General features: G+C 32.3%; 1 protein-coding gene across 2 annotated transcripts; it reads left to right on the forward strand.

The window, feature by feature from the left end:
- Positions 1-950: 950 nt before the first annotated feature.
- On the forward strand, positions 951-8,597 carry LOC111517441 (uncharacterized). Of its 2 annotated transcripts, none has more exons than XM_023173604.2 (3): positions 951-1,302; positions 6,554-6,720; positions 6,774-8,597. In XM_023173604.2, exons 1-3 carry the CDS (start codon positions 1,246-1,248, stop codon positions 8,137-8,139), a joined length of 1,590 nt encoding a protein of 529 aa, XP_023029372.2. In that variant the 5' UTR covers positions 951-1,245; the 3' UTR covers positions 8,140-8,597. The 2 variants fall into 2 exon arrangements, with proteins under 2 accessions (XP_023029372.2, XP_074038159.1); XM_074182058.1 differs by having other exon boundaries at positions 951-1,277; positions 6,553-6,720.
- Positions 8,598-15,210: the final 6,613 nt, after the last annotated feature.

The raw sequence follows: 15,210 nt of genomic DNA on the forward strand, positions 1-15,210 counted from the left end.
TGTTTTGGTTCACAATTCTGGACAGTTCGATTATACGCTGTTATTAAAAAGTGTTTTGGATCAGTTAGAACCGTTCTAGTATCGTTTACAAAGTGTTTTGGTTTTCTCCGAATCGATTCGGAACTATTCCAGAACGATAATTATTATTTCGTACATTTGAATAGAGACCGGTAAGAACTTCGAATTTGCTCTTGCGCACTAATAAAATTTTCATTTGCGTTGTGGATTTTGGTAGTAACGTTTAACGTTTTCTTAATCTCATTTTTATCCGTATTTTAGTTGGTTTAGTTGGTGTTTCATTTGGTATTTTATCTACAATACTGTTCGTCTCCGTAAAACAAAGAAACTCGGAGAGTTCATTGCGACCTCTAAATAAGACAAAATTATATATCAACATTATTCTTACACCACAACAGATAGTCGTGAAATGTATGTAGCAATAATAATAATAATCATTGTTATTATCACATCTTTTACAATTCCAAAAATTTATTCTTGGCATGTTTTTGTCAAACTTATTAGTATAAGATTAGAAAGAGAGGACAATATATTTTCAATTTAATTTTGAATAACCGGAGATAACGTCTCAGTTAATTTCTGTTACTCTAATTTTTTCAAAAACATCATCACACTTCAATTATATATTTGCATAACTTTTTCACTCTTGTCTTTAAACTTAACTCAAAAGTCCAATGATCGTTATACCAGAGTAGATGTACCTAACCTCAAATATTTGTTTATACACTTGTCAGAATAATTTTATTATATGTTTTGATTTTTTACTTGTTGGGACCGTTCCAGAACGCTCTGTGACTGTAATGTTCTGCGCTTTGATTCGGCGTCGATACGGACGGTTCAATAACGGTTCGAAATACAGAACCAAAACGAACCTATTGTCTAGACCACAGACACAGTATACTTATTGTGCCACAGAGTACTTAATCTAGTCTGTGTCTAGACAATGACAATAGGTGTATTTCTCAAATAAAATGTGGTCACGCTGGTGGGGAATTCCCAAACTTTAGTCATTATTTCATTATCGCATAGATACTAGTGAAAGAATCCAATAAACATAAAATATCAGATTCTTCAAGATAAAATGAGAAGGGGGAAATAGAGAACTGCGTTTATTCCCAGTTAATTTACAAGTTGCCATAAACTGAAGAGCAGCGACAGAAGAACAAATGATATTAGGATATTCCTATATCCTACAGCTAGCAGTTCTATCACAAGTAATATTTTGTCATGGATTTGGGTAACGAAACATTGGAAGATTTGGATGGCGAAACATTGGCAGATTTGGTATGTTTTGGTGAATATAGATTCATTGGCTGATCATAGGTATTAAGAATTCATGTTTTCCATCCATTACCACTGAAAAATTACAACTCATGCACATATTTATTATATCAAAGCTCATACATGAATGCTGATAATTAATGAATCAACTTTAGACATTATTACTAATGACTTCAGTCTATAGACCAGCATATGAATCCAGGCTTGATTTTTTCTTTCTCAAAATCCATTTCCACAATACAGGATATTCATTACTTTTCGTAATAGGCATTTTCAGGCTTACATTTGAGACAATTCTGGTGCAGTTCAAAATAGTTGAAAAACTGTTTATTGAGAGTGGACACGTTTATGTTGCTACTAGTGACTGTTCGAGGACTATCTGGATTGCTAACCCGAATTCAGCATATCTGTTAATTAAAACTGTTGAAATATTTTTTTAAATTACCCAGTTGTTGCCCCCCCTACAAACATTCCTACTCAATCTATGATCAAAACCAACTCAGTTGACAAAAAGTTTTTGAAACATTGTGAAGTTAGGTTTTCTTTTTGCTGGTGACTTGAAACTATTCAGTGAAGTAGCATATTTAAATGACTGAGATACTTCAGAATGATATAAACTGCTTAACAGCTTGATGTGAAAGAAACAAATTACCCTTACATATTCACTATTGTGTATAAGCTGTCTAGTAAGTGGGTTTCGTACTTGTTTGTACAACAAAAATTTCTTTCTTTTCAAACAATCCCGAAACGTGTATCCATGTTGAACTTTTAACATCAAATTCACCAATGAGAACTTGTATGGAATAAGTAACTTTTTCTATAGCTCTCGGTGGAATAAATTTGATGAACGGACAGCTGCCCTCACAGGTTTTTCTCAATTGGTTTTTAAGTTGTGCTCCAAATATCATGGAACAAGCAAAGATATGTACAACTTTTACATATAATAGTTAATCTCCTAACTTTATCAGCAAGAATTTACTCTTCTTTAGGCAATAAAGTTTCTATCTATCCATCTGGGCCCATAACATTTTGGTAAACAAGCAAAAATATATAGAAAAATACTTTTTAGAATTCAATTCGACAGTCGACAACAATAATCTTTCCCAATAACAATTTTCTACACTTTCTCATTATTTTCATCGGTTGTTGGTGTACTTTTATAGCGGAAAATCACCGAACATGCAAAACTACTCTAACTTTTATGCCTCTCACCAGCAAACTAAACAGCTGTTGTAACTGTGAACACATGTTTGAGACCAGTGTACCAACATAAAAAAATAAAAAATTACTAATTGAATGTACATAGCCCACAAATTTGAGCATTTACCTTATTTTTTAACAGGCCTCCTATGTAAATGTTATAAATTATTGGAAACTGCAAACCTTACTGAATTATCTTTTAATAATCAATATCAAAACGACACATTTCAAATAATAACAACTGCATGATAATAATAATGATATCATTTATTGCCCAACAGGTAACACCCAATTACAGGACATAATTAAATACATCAGTACTGATAATAGATAAAATAAATTAACAAATCATGTTCATTCTTGACATGCTATATGAAAATAACATAACAATGATATATAACTTCGAATAGAAAACAAAAGAAAGAAAACTAAAACAAAAGAAAAAAACTGATAGTATGACTATTCATTGCGCTACTTGGTAAGAGTGATTATAATAACTGACTCTCTCACAACACAAAAAAGAAAAAACAGTTTTGATATCACTTTAAGATTTCCATTGCAACTTTTTTGTATGATTCGCTGAGCAAGTATTAATATCGCAAAAGCTGCATATTGAGTTGTAGTTTTCACACATATATTTAGTTGGAGAATGCAATATTATGTTTGTTCGAGCTGCAGAGCAGTCAAATGTGAGATTCAGTCGTGACTAAGCTCTTGGCACCCTAAAGTTCAGTTCAGACAGGAGCAAATGGCAGTCTACTTGGCTGTGCAGTAGTTTATGCAAAAAGGTTATTGAAGCACATCTTCTCATTTTTTCTAAAGAAATTAATTGAAAGAGATTGAGAAAACTATAGTGGTCAGAACCCCTAGCTGGATAAATTCCAGTGTTTTTGAAGTACAAGAATTTCTAAAATTTTCTTTGAACTTTTTCAATTGAGTACTCATGACAGAAATAGTAGGGGCTCCAAATAATTAAGCAGTATTCAAGCTTGGATCTGACATATGAGAAATATAATATCTTCAAAGCGTTTTCACAATTTAGTTTGATAAATCCTAACATTTTATTGGCTTTGGAAACTTTTTTGTTTATGTGATTGACAAATGCCATTTTAGAGTCAAAAAATACACCCAAATCCTTAGTCTCCACCCAACGGGTTAGCAAACTACCTTGAATATTGTATGGATGGTCAATATGTCTATGTTTTACAGTATATGACATAGCTTTACATTTACCTATATTCAGATGTAGGTTATTAATTTCACACCAAGCCTGCACATTATCTATATTTTCCTGAAGTGTTTTGCAATCATTCACATTTTGGATAGAATTCAGTATTTTCAGATCATCAGCAAAAAAAAGTTTCTTAGAATTTATTTGTGTGCTTAAATCATTGATAAATATCAAAAACAACAGCGGTCCCAAATTCGATCCTTGGTGTACGCCAGACTTAGCAATTATTGTGTTTGATTTGTATCTGTTGTAATAAACTATTTGGTTACAGTTAAAAAGGCACGACTCAAAAAAGCCTAGTAGCTCATTACTAAGGCCAATAAGATCCAGTTTCGAATGTAAGATGCTATGATAAATTTTGTCAAAGGCCTTTGAGAAATCTGTGTATATCACGTCCACCTGTCCTTGATTATCCAACGTTGAGCACTTGTAGTGGAAAACCAGTGCTAGATTTGATTCAGTGCTGCGGTGGTTCATGAAACCATGTTGAAATTCACTCATTTGGTTGCGTGTTGACAAGTAAATGTGCTTATACAAGATAATTTCAAACGCCTTCGCGAAGTTTGAGATAATTGTAGTTTGATATGTTTGAAACATCCCCGTTCTTTAAAATTTCGCCAAGTTTCCAAACATCAGGAAACGTTGCTGTATTTAACGATAAGTTAAAGAGGTAACAGAGAGGAGAAGCTAAGACTGAGCTACAGTCTTCCACTATGAAAGATGGTATGGAATCAAAACCGGAAGTCATTTTGTTCTTGAGGTTTTCTCTCACTTCATTTTCTGAAATGTTTGTGATGTTGATATTTTGACTATTATTTACCGATTCCGAACGACCTCTTGGATTTGAATTGTAAGGAAGATACACGCTGCTAAAGAACTCTGCAAACGCATTTACTATATCTTGAGGGCTTTCTAGTTCTTGATTGTTATAGTTCATTTTACCAGGAATTCTTGACTTTTATTTTTTTGAATTAATGAAATTCCAGAAAGATTTTAGATCATTGCGAATTGATGATTGTACATTTACTAGGTAGATTTCATAGGATTGTTTAATTTCTGTTTTTATGGTGGACCGCAAGATTCTGAAGCGATTTAAATAGAACATTGATTTGGTCTTTTTTATATTTTTCCAAGGCGTTAGCCAATAATATCGTTAGCCAATAATATCGGCAGAGTACCATTTCGGGTATTTGTGGATCACTGTTTTGTACAATGGTATGTGTGTATCAAAAATGGAATATATTGTCTCATATAATTTATCTACTGCAAGGTTCACATCTGTGTAATTATTCAGGAACGTCCAGTCACATTCTTGCAAAGCCGAATACAAAGAAGGATAATCTGCTTTTTTGAAGTTATATGTTTTTTGGGAGTTTTCAGCTTTGAATGTTTTGTATTTTGAATAAATATCAATGTTGATCTCTAGTAAACGGTTAGAGGAGTTGAGTATATTATTGAGCTGTTTCAAGTTTGAAAAATTATTTGCCAGTGATGTTTTTGTATCATTATCGGAGTTGTGAATGAAGTGTGTTATTTTGAAATCACGTAACACTACAATGTTTTCATTATATATCTCGTGAATGTGTTCGAACATTTCAAAAAAACTGATCATAATGATCTATAGTAGTAGATGGCGGAATGTATATAACAAATAGGTAGAAGGAAACATGACTGTATGTATGAACATTTGCATCCCTATTTGCATATCTATTGCTGGTAGATTGTTTTTGAATAAGTCTAGGTTAATTTTTTTTACTGTTCAGAAAATCTTTGCAAGCAAGCAGAACCCCTCCACCTGTTTGAAGATTGGTTTCCAGTAACTTACGATCTGATCTATGAACTATGTAACCACTTGGAAACAATTCACTGCTGGTGATATCATCCTGCAACCACGTTTCACTCAGAGCTATCACGTCATATTTCTCTTCCGAAACACAGGCGTGAAATATTGAAACTTTGCTTCTCATACCTCTCACATTTTGGTAGTTGCAAGTGAATGAGTGGGTGAAGTTGGACTGCTTTAGTTTAAAGTATTGGACACAATTTTCGGCACTCCATTAATGTATTTGATTCTGCAGTTTATGTCACCCTTGCTGTGACGATCTTCCAATTTGGTCTTCACGAGCTTGTAATGATCCAGTTGGCGCCGCGTTCTGTCGAAAGATACGGATATTCTCCTGAATTCTTCAGGATTTTTCAAATTTGTTGAGTTTCTAATTATTTGATGAAGATCAGATTCGTTTTTCAAGATGACCCTGACTGGGCGGTTTCTACCATTAGCAAAACGACCCAGTCTGATGATATCTATGAATTGGAATTGGACATCCGGTTGAATGGCTTGAATTACATTCCTTGCTGCTAATTTATCGGAGTTTTTCCGAGCATCTGGTGGTTGGCTTTGATACCGAATATAATTAAATTATTCTTCCGCTTATTTCTCTCATTCACTTCCTCAACAATTTCTTCAAACGATGAATGATTTATTGGTTGGTCTGAAGTTGTATCGTAGTTGAGATTGCCGTTTTGAGAGATTCAAGTTCAGTCTTTAATTGTTGAACTTCCTGTATCAACTCTGATGCAGTAAGACCTGAGCACTCCACTCCACTCAAAAGTAGATTCATCCTCAGCCAGGTTATGTTTACAAACTTTGCAGGTACCCATGCATAACACATAAAATGTACAACCAATTCCAAGAAATCATTAAAAACAAGATCTATCAAATGAAGTGAACGTGGATATCTGCAACAGTAACAGTGAAATAATTTTATAAAATTTTTCTAACCAGCAAACCATTTTTAACACTCACTATTTTTATCTTTTAAGATTAACCAACTGTGCGAACCACCTGAACGTGATGAGCCAAGTATTATGAAAGCTGTCCGGAAGGAAAACTTGGATAAAATTACATATTTGATTACATCTGGAGAGTCTGTCAATAGCAAGGACTCTGATGGTTATACGCCACTGCATCTAGCTGCAATGAAAGAAAAGTAAGCTACAAGCAACGTCTCTCTGATTAATGATTGATATAACTAATTTTCAGTTTGGATATCATGAAATGCCTTCTTACTGTACCTGATATAGATATTAATGCGAGAAACAAATTCGACGAAACGCCTTGCTTTACTTCCTCGAAGTTTGGTAATTTCAAGATGACACAACTTCTCGTTGATAGTGGAGCTGATGTGAATATACCGAACGAATACTTTGAAACACCTCTGCATGCATCTGTTCACTTTCCAAATATTTCACAGTTACTCATAGAAAATGGGGCAGACTTGGATGCTGTCGACTCAGAGGGCAGGTCTGTGTTACATAAAGCTACACTTGATAACTGTTTGGAAACTGTGTACATACTTCTCTATTACAATGCAGATGCTAATATGAAGGATAATCGTGGTAAAACACCATTTGAAATAGCAATGTATCTTAAGAATGTTGTATTGATAGATACTCTATGTGAGTATGTAAATGACTTGAGTACCCAGAAAAACATTTTAGATATGACCATATATTACGGACATTGTATAGTTGAGAAATTACTAAATACAGGAGTTAAAGTAGATAAAGTCGCTTTTGAAAAAAGTTTGGCCTTGCAAGATCCTAAAATTTTCAAACTCTTATGGAAAAGACTAGATCCCCGAGAAGCAAAACAAATAAATTTCTTTAATCTAGGTAGCTTGAAGGGCCAAGTTTTCCATGATTTTATAGATGTGGTGTTAGAAGATAGTGATGATTCTGTACTGGCTGTAATAGCTGAAAGCATAAGCAGTTACAATATGAAAGAGTTCATTGGTGGATTTCCAGAGGATAATGCCTCCATAGATCAGCTAACTAAACTGATTTTCCTCCTGCTGCAAAACGGTTATCAAATGAGTTGTCATGTCATACACATTATTTTCATTAGGTTCGGTTACTGTGAGCTTTTCAAATTGTTGATGTTTATTGACTATACGACTGATTGGGACGTTTTCGCAACCACTTCCAGGTTAATTTTTGACATTGAAAGTACCATAGAATCTAGAGTCAATGAAATGGTGTCTGTTAAAGATCAGTGGATGGCTGTAATTATGTTTCTCAAAGACGCGAATGAATCTGCTCGCTACTGGATTTATCGCCCCTTAGACGATTTATGTTCTGCTGAGATCGATGATTATTTAGCTGCTTCCATAGGATATGGTGGGTTCTTCGATTATATTAAAAACAGACCTAGAGTTCCGTCCTTACTCCAATTAGCGAGAGATAAGACTAGAGAATATATTGTTAAAAAGTCTAATCTCAGGACCACTTCTCAGTATTATACAGTTATTAACTATCTGAATATTTCTTCGGTATACAAAAAAATTCTTACGTTTGAAAAGCCGATATATACAGGTTACAAATGTATTGATATTCAGTCATTACTGTAATTGAACAATTAGTTTGGAGGAGAATATGAAAAATGTTGAAAATTTGAATGACAACATGATGGAGATTCTCCAAAAGTATGGATATATCCACACAAGGTATCAATCAATCAAATATTTATTGAATCAGTTTTCCTTCACAATCACATTAGACAAAAAAACATATCATAAAATACTGGCTGATTCAACAGGTCAAACAAACTTCGAAAAGTCAATATAAAACATACCTAAAAAAAGTTAATAAGCCACAATCAAATTGGGATTCAAGGAGAAACTCATCCACAGAGTAGTAGTTTGCTTTTTGCAATAGAAAAATCTTGAGTCATCTTTTAAAGACGTTGATATTTGGGGGATTTAATGTCGTCACTATATAGCTTAACCCCAAAGCACATGGGGTAATTTTTTGATACTGTCAATCTACTATAAGGTTGATGTAGTTGAGAGTTATTTCTGGTGAAATGGTCATGGATTTGCTTATTTCTAGGAATAATTCTATTTATCTTTCGATTTTCATGGAATTATTTTCCAGCAGCTTGATTGCATTAACCTTTCTCGATTATATATATATATATATATATATATATATAATCGAGAAAGGTTAATGCAGTCAAGCTGCTGGAAAATAATTCCATGAAAATCGAAAGATAAATAGATTAGTACTTTTTGATCATTCCCATATTGATTTCAATTTAAGAGCCACCGGTATACAGCTGTTTCAGCCTATTGGGCATCGTCAGTACCGGGCAGGCGGTCCTCGATTGAAGACAAAATGAGAAAAACCAAGAAAGTACTTGATAAAAATAGCTGCGTAAAAACAAGCGAAACATAGTGGAACCACCTATTGGTGTGACACCCAAGTCAACTTGCCAAGTTTTTATGTCAGTGTTGGTGGTTTGACCAATCAACCGACAACTGCGGTAGCAGAAACTTGGGAAGCTAACCTGAAATGCCATCGGAAAACGAATCCACATGTTTCTAGAAATGATATGAAATCTAGAAAGGTTAATGCAGTCAAGCTGCTGGAAAATAATTCCATAAAAATCAAAATATGAATAGATAAGTACTTTCTGATTTTTCCCATATTGATTTCAATTTAAGAGCCACCGTAGACAGCTGTTTCAGACTATTGGGCATCGTCAGTACCGGGCAGGCAGTCCTATATCCATATATATCTTTATCTTTTTCTAAATATCAAAAACTTCATCAGCTTTAGCTGATAAGCCCCACTGTTCAAGACCATAGGAAATTACTGACTGAATTAAACTGTGGTATACAAGCTTGAGAACACCAAGAGAGACTGTTTGTTTTAACCGAAGAAGTAAATATATATGTTTACTGAGCTTCAGTTTGACACTATCAACATGGAACTTCCAGTTTATTATCAATATTCCTAAGAATTTAGTACAATTAACTTGATGTAAACTATCTAACCAAATAGCTTTTATCAATTGTATTTTCAGTAACAAAGTTTAGCATTTAAGATTTAGCACCACTCAGAAATTTGATCAGTTACTTCATTAGCTTTGACAGATACCAAGATGTTAGTATCGTCCGCAAAAATAACAGTAATGGCAGCGTTTGGAACAAAACTTCGGAAGATCATTTATAAAAACCAAAAATAGAAGAGGTCCCAAAACAGAGCCTTGAGGTACCCCTCTTGATATACATTTTCTTTCAGAATTCATTCCATTTACACAGACCAGCTGACTTCGATCAGTCAGGTAAGATCCAACCCAATTCAATGCAAAGCCACGTATACCATAAAACTGCAATTTGTGTAACAGTATGTTTTCCAAGATTTCAAGCGCATGTTTAATGACTTGATCAATTGCATCAACTGTAGATTTATTTCTTCTATAAGTATTCTGACTAGAAGAAAATAATCTGAATGATCCAAAGTAATCATATAATCTTTGATAGAAACAGTATTCAATAGTCTTAGAAAACTGACTAAGTAGCGATATAGGCTTGTAAGATGCACAGTTAGATCGAGAGCCCTTATTTTTGTATATTGGCAAAACCTTTGACATTTTCATTATATCAGGAAACCTCTCCTCAATGAAAGTGAAGTCGACAATATGAATCAAAGGCTCAGAAATCACATTGGCAACCTTTTTAATAACATGACGAGTTATTTCATCAATAACGAACAATTTTTTCTTACCAATTTTTTTGTTTACTTGTTCAATTTCCATTTTAGTTGCTGGATATAAATAAATACTTTGATGAGCAGATGACATATAGTTGATATTTTTAGTGTCAGGTTTGGATATGCTACTACTGACAGTTGAGAAACAATCACCGAAAAGATTGCATATAGCAAAATTATCAGAAAGAATGTCGCCACCTTCAGCTCTTTGTAGACAATGTATGGTATTGCCAGTATAACCATTCTGAGCTTCCTTTATGATTTTCCGGGATTCTTTCACCTTATTGTCAGCAGAAGAGATTCTATCATCATTGCAAGTTTTTTTTGCATGTTTCAATTTAGCCTGATGTATTGTTTTAAGTTCTTGATATTCCCTCTGATATAATCCTTTTAATATACTTTGTTCAGCTCAGATAACAGTAGTTCTACCTGGAGTCCACAGATTTTTTTCATCTAGACTAACTTTTTTGGAAATGAAGTGTCAAAATAATAGGAAACTGTATTATAGAGACTATCAAACTTAGAATTTGTACCGAGTCATACACTGAAGATCGATCAGTCTCCAACAGTAAACTAGGAAATTTCTCAGTATTATAGTCACTAAAACATCTCATGTATGTTTCTTGGTTATGATCTACCTGATCGTAGTGGAAAATTGCCAACTGGAAAGTGTGATCAGATATAGAGGAATGATTAATGGAATAACTAATAGGATCAGAAGTGGACAAAATGTTATCAATTGTTGGACTTTACAGGAGAGTGCATGTGGATATTTCTGAAATGATTTCATTGTTGAAAATATGAAGAAGCAACCAATATTTGAAATCTTTGGTTCCAACAGGCTTCGAGTATAAAATATTATGAACTTGAACTATACAGTGGAATTCATCTCTTAGTGTTGCCAACTTAGGTGGTGAAATATCTGTCAAGGTTAATGTTGTTCTGGTGTGTAGGAGCTTCTTTCTATATGCCAGAGGTTTCAAATATGAATATGCTCCTCTACTTGAAAAACTATATTGATTAAGAATTCGAGATATAACTAATAAGTATGTTCATAAGTCTGAAGAAGCTTTGTCAGTTAAGTGCCTCAAAAATCAATCCTGTTTTTTTACTCATTATGTTTGTAAATGATATATAATGTGTTTTATAATTATCCTTAGATATTCTGTGGAACAGTAAAAGTATAACCAAAATTGAGTTGCTCTGAAAAGAGAGGAGGATTTTATTACATAAACCAGTTTTTACATTTTCAACAAAACATTCTTCAACATTAATTAATCACAAACTAACCTGAAAAGAGAAACAACATTTAAAGCTATTAATTCACCAGTTCCTATTAACTGATTGTTTAAATTGCAATATCTTCTTTAACATAACCTACATATTCATCACATGGAGAGAATTTTGTGAATATACGATGTATGTCTTATGGATATACAGAATATAGCAAGTATGTCCATAAGATATATAGCACAGACATCCATAAGATACATATCTTAGCAAGGCATAAGCTAACACACTAAAAATAAAATGAAAAGTTGACAAAAGATACAATACGAATGACCAAGGCTACGTAGGGATATTCGACGAAATTTTGACCCTTTTCACTGATATCTTATGGATGTCTGTAGGATTCTCATGAACATCCATTTCATGTTCAAAAAAGATATTCCGACCACAATTGGATATTTAAATTTTTTTCTTTTGTTGAAGGTTTGTTGTTATTTTTGTTTATACAGAGAAGAAAAATATTTGCAAAACATGACACTTTTCTATGGAAGTGCGGAAATGCAACATATTTCTATTATTCATTCCTTGGAAATTTCGACATCAATCTTGAAATTACGATTTTACTCTCGAAATTTTGACTTTAATTTTGTTATATGGAAATTACAACATTAAAGTCGTAATTTCTACAGGTGAATGTTTAAATGTGTAGAATAATAAGAATCACATGATCATTTATGTGTATTATATATTATATATAAAAAAGTTTTATTTATCGTGAATTTGTGTATTTGAAACAAACTTTGATGAAAAATTACTTTTCATTTTGACTGAATCGTGTTCTCCAATTGTTGAAATATTTAAGCGTATATTTTTGTTAAATAATAAATAAATAGGCTAGCACACCCTGACCTTTATTTCAAATCCCCTAAAAAATACCCAATTTTCCTTCTGAAAAAAAAAACGTGGATTTCAATGGCTTGTATGTTGAATATAATGATAAAGCACATAATCTAAAATTATAATATAGGTATATTTTAGAGAAAGTTAAGAAAATAATGTATTTAGTGAAGTTGACAGTGGGAGGAATGGACATTGAATAATTACATTTATTTGTCGAAAATGATTCAACTATGATCAAAGGAATCTATTGAGAATACTTTTCCCATACCAAAACAAAAATACAATCTCTTTACGTGCGCTTAGCGAACCAAGTTAGCATCATCAGAATATAATAATATAAGTTAATTCATGACATTTTATGATATATGATGTATTTATATATATATATATATATATATAATATATATATATATATATATATATAAATACATATATATATATATATATATATATATAAATACATAGATATAGATTATTATCGAGTGTGTATGATATACATCAAAAGGGGAAATTCGTGGACAAGACACTCAAGAAATATGGAGGCAAACCGCGGACACGTGTTTCTGGCTATTGGCCTCATCAGCGCGGTGCAACCAATTGCAAAGATGTACAACAACTGGTTACCAAAAATGAAAAAATATCACATATGCACGGTGTCACCAACAGGAGCTAACCGCACATTTGTGGTTTCAATTAGAAGACCCAGCAATTGGCGCGGTGCAGCCAATTGCAAAGATGACTTTTACATCACAAAAATGCACCTGCCCACTCGTCATTGCTTGTTCGTAATTTTTTGTCCAAAAACAACACCTAATCATGCCTCAGCCACCTTATCCACCATATTTGCCCCCTTGCGACTTTTTCCTGTTTGCAAGATTGAAGAGACCCATGAAAGAACGGTGTTTTGCAATGACTTGAGATAAAAATCGAATTGCTGAGAAGCTCAAAGACACCAAAAAGTGCATATCACAACTAGTTCAAAGATTGGAAAATACGTTGGCTCAAGTGTATTTTATTTGAGGACTACTTTGAAGGGGACAAAATAAAAATTGATGAATAAATATTTTTTAAGAAAAATATGGTTTGCCTCCATATTTCTTGAGTGTCTTGTCCACGAATTTCCCCCTTTTGATGTATATATATATATATATATATATATATATATATATATATATATATATATATATATATATATATATATATATATATATATATATATATATATATATATATATATATATATCGAAATAATAAACTTCTAAGTAAAAACTTGTGCCAAGTTAAGTCATAAAAACAGATACATCTTTATATATACAATATATTCATATACAAAGTATATGAACATTGTGAAAAAAAGAAAATAAAATTCATTATTGCACGGAAAAAAAATTAGTGAAGTCCCTATTATCGCCATTTAATTTTATTTTTATATAAAAAAAAGATTTTGAATTTTTTATATAATGAGGCACTTTATTAAATATATAAGGAATTATATACATGTAATTTTCTTGTGATATCGTTTTCTTCACTCTATTTTTTAAAGAATATGTTAATTTATTTCTTGTATTATTCTCAGGATTATTATATCATATGAAATTTTCAATAGACTCATCTTATGTTAGAGGTTGTAATTATACCCACCATAAAACAACATTGTTAAAATCATATTGATACCATTTATGGCGGACTTTCGGCTCTTTAGTGATAACATCTCAAATTAATGATTGGTTCCCACGGCTGGTGTCAGATTCAAAATCAAGAGACTAATATACAAACTTTGCAATGAATGTATGAATCTATTGAATAGGAAATTTACTCTAGTATACATACAACTTCAAAAGTAAAAAAAACAATCAACAGATGACACTATTACCATACATCTGGATTCATAGATAGTAATAATGAATCAAAATTTAGTGGTTAGATCTTATATGAATTTAAATTCGATAACACTTCTCTCAATTTTTATATAATTAGCTAGTTCATTATATTCTTTAAAGCCCTTACAATAATGATAAGTGAGACCATATTTTGCTAAGTGAAGTTGTCCCGTATTTCCTCTTGTTTGACGATAATATGGAATTCAAAATTTAAAAATAATTAATTATAATAATAATCAGCAGTTTCTTCATAGTAAAGTCAATGCGTCGATCCTGATTTTTGGAAGATTATAAGGATGAATCAATGTAGATGCTTTTCTTATTTGTTAGCCTAAGCATACTATATAGTAATGGGTTCATTTAAGCCATTGCTAGTAGAATGGTGAGGAACTTTTAAACAACTCTGACACTCTGGTTCTTCTTGAATTTACATTGAAGTCAATCAGTTGTGTTACATATGGATAGTTCACATCACCATCTATAACTTTATGAAGTTTTAAATCAATTTTAGCACCTGAGTAGATAAATTCAAAAGTAGCGGAATATTTATTTGAGTTACCTTCACAAACACCTCAGAGGGAGCACAAGTTTTCAACTAGTTGCCTCGCAGTGAAAGATAGAGAAATGTTACAGTTTAGTTTGTCAAATATTACGTTTGAGTTCATTGTTATTGGAATGAAAATGAATGGTTTCTAATGAATTGTATATTTTATTGATAATGCTATTCAAATCACTATTCCCAATAGTTAACATTTGCAAAAGTTCATGGTTTAATTTATCAAAGGCCGAGATACTGTGGATAAACTAGACCTTGCTAGTTTTGAATGTTCTTAAAAATTTCATATTGTAATCAAGTTGAGATCAGTTGAAATTTTCTAACAAATGTGAACTTTTTTCCAGGATTTCATTTATTTA

The sequence above is a fragment of the Leptinotarsa decemlineata genome, unplaced genomic scaffold (assembly GCF_025532065.1).
Source record: "Leptinotarsa decemlineata unplaced genomic scaffold, Ldec_3_MD MMD2_P_RNA_scaffold_2, whole genome shotgun sequence".
NCBI lineage: Eukaryota > Metazoa > Arthropoda > Insecta > Coleoptera > Chrysomelidae > Leptinotarsa > Leptinotarsa decemlineata.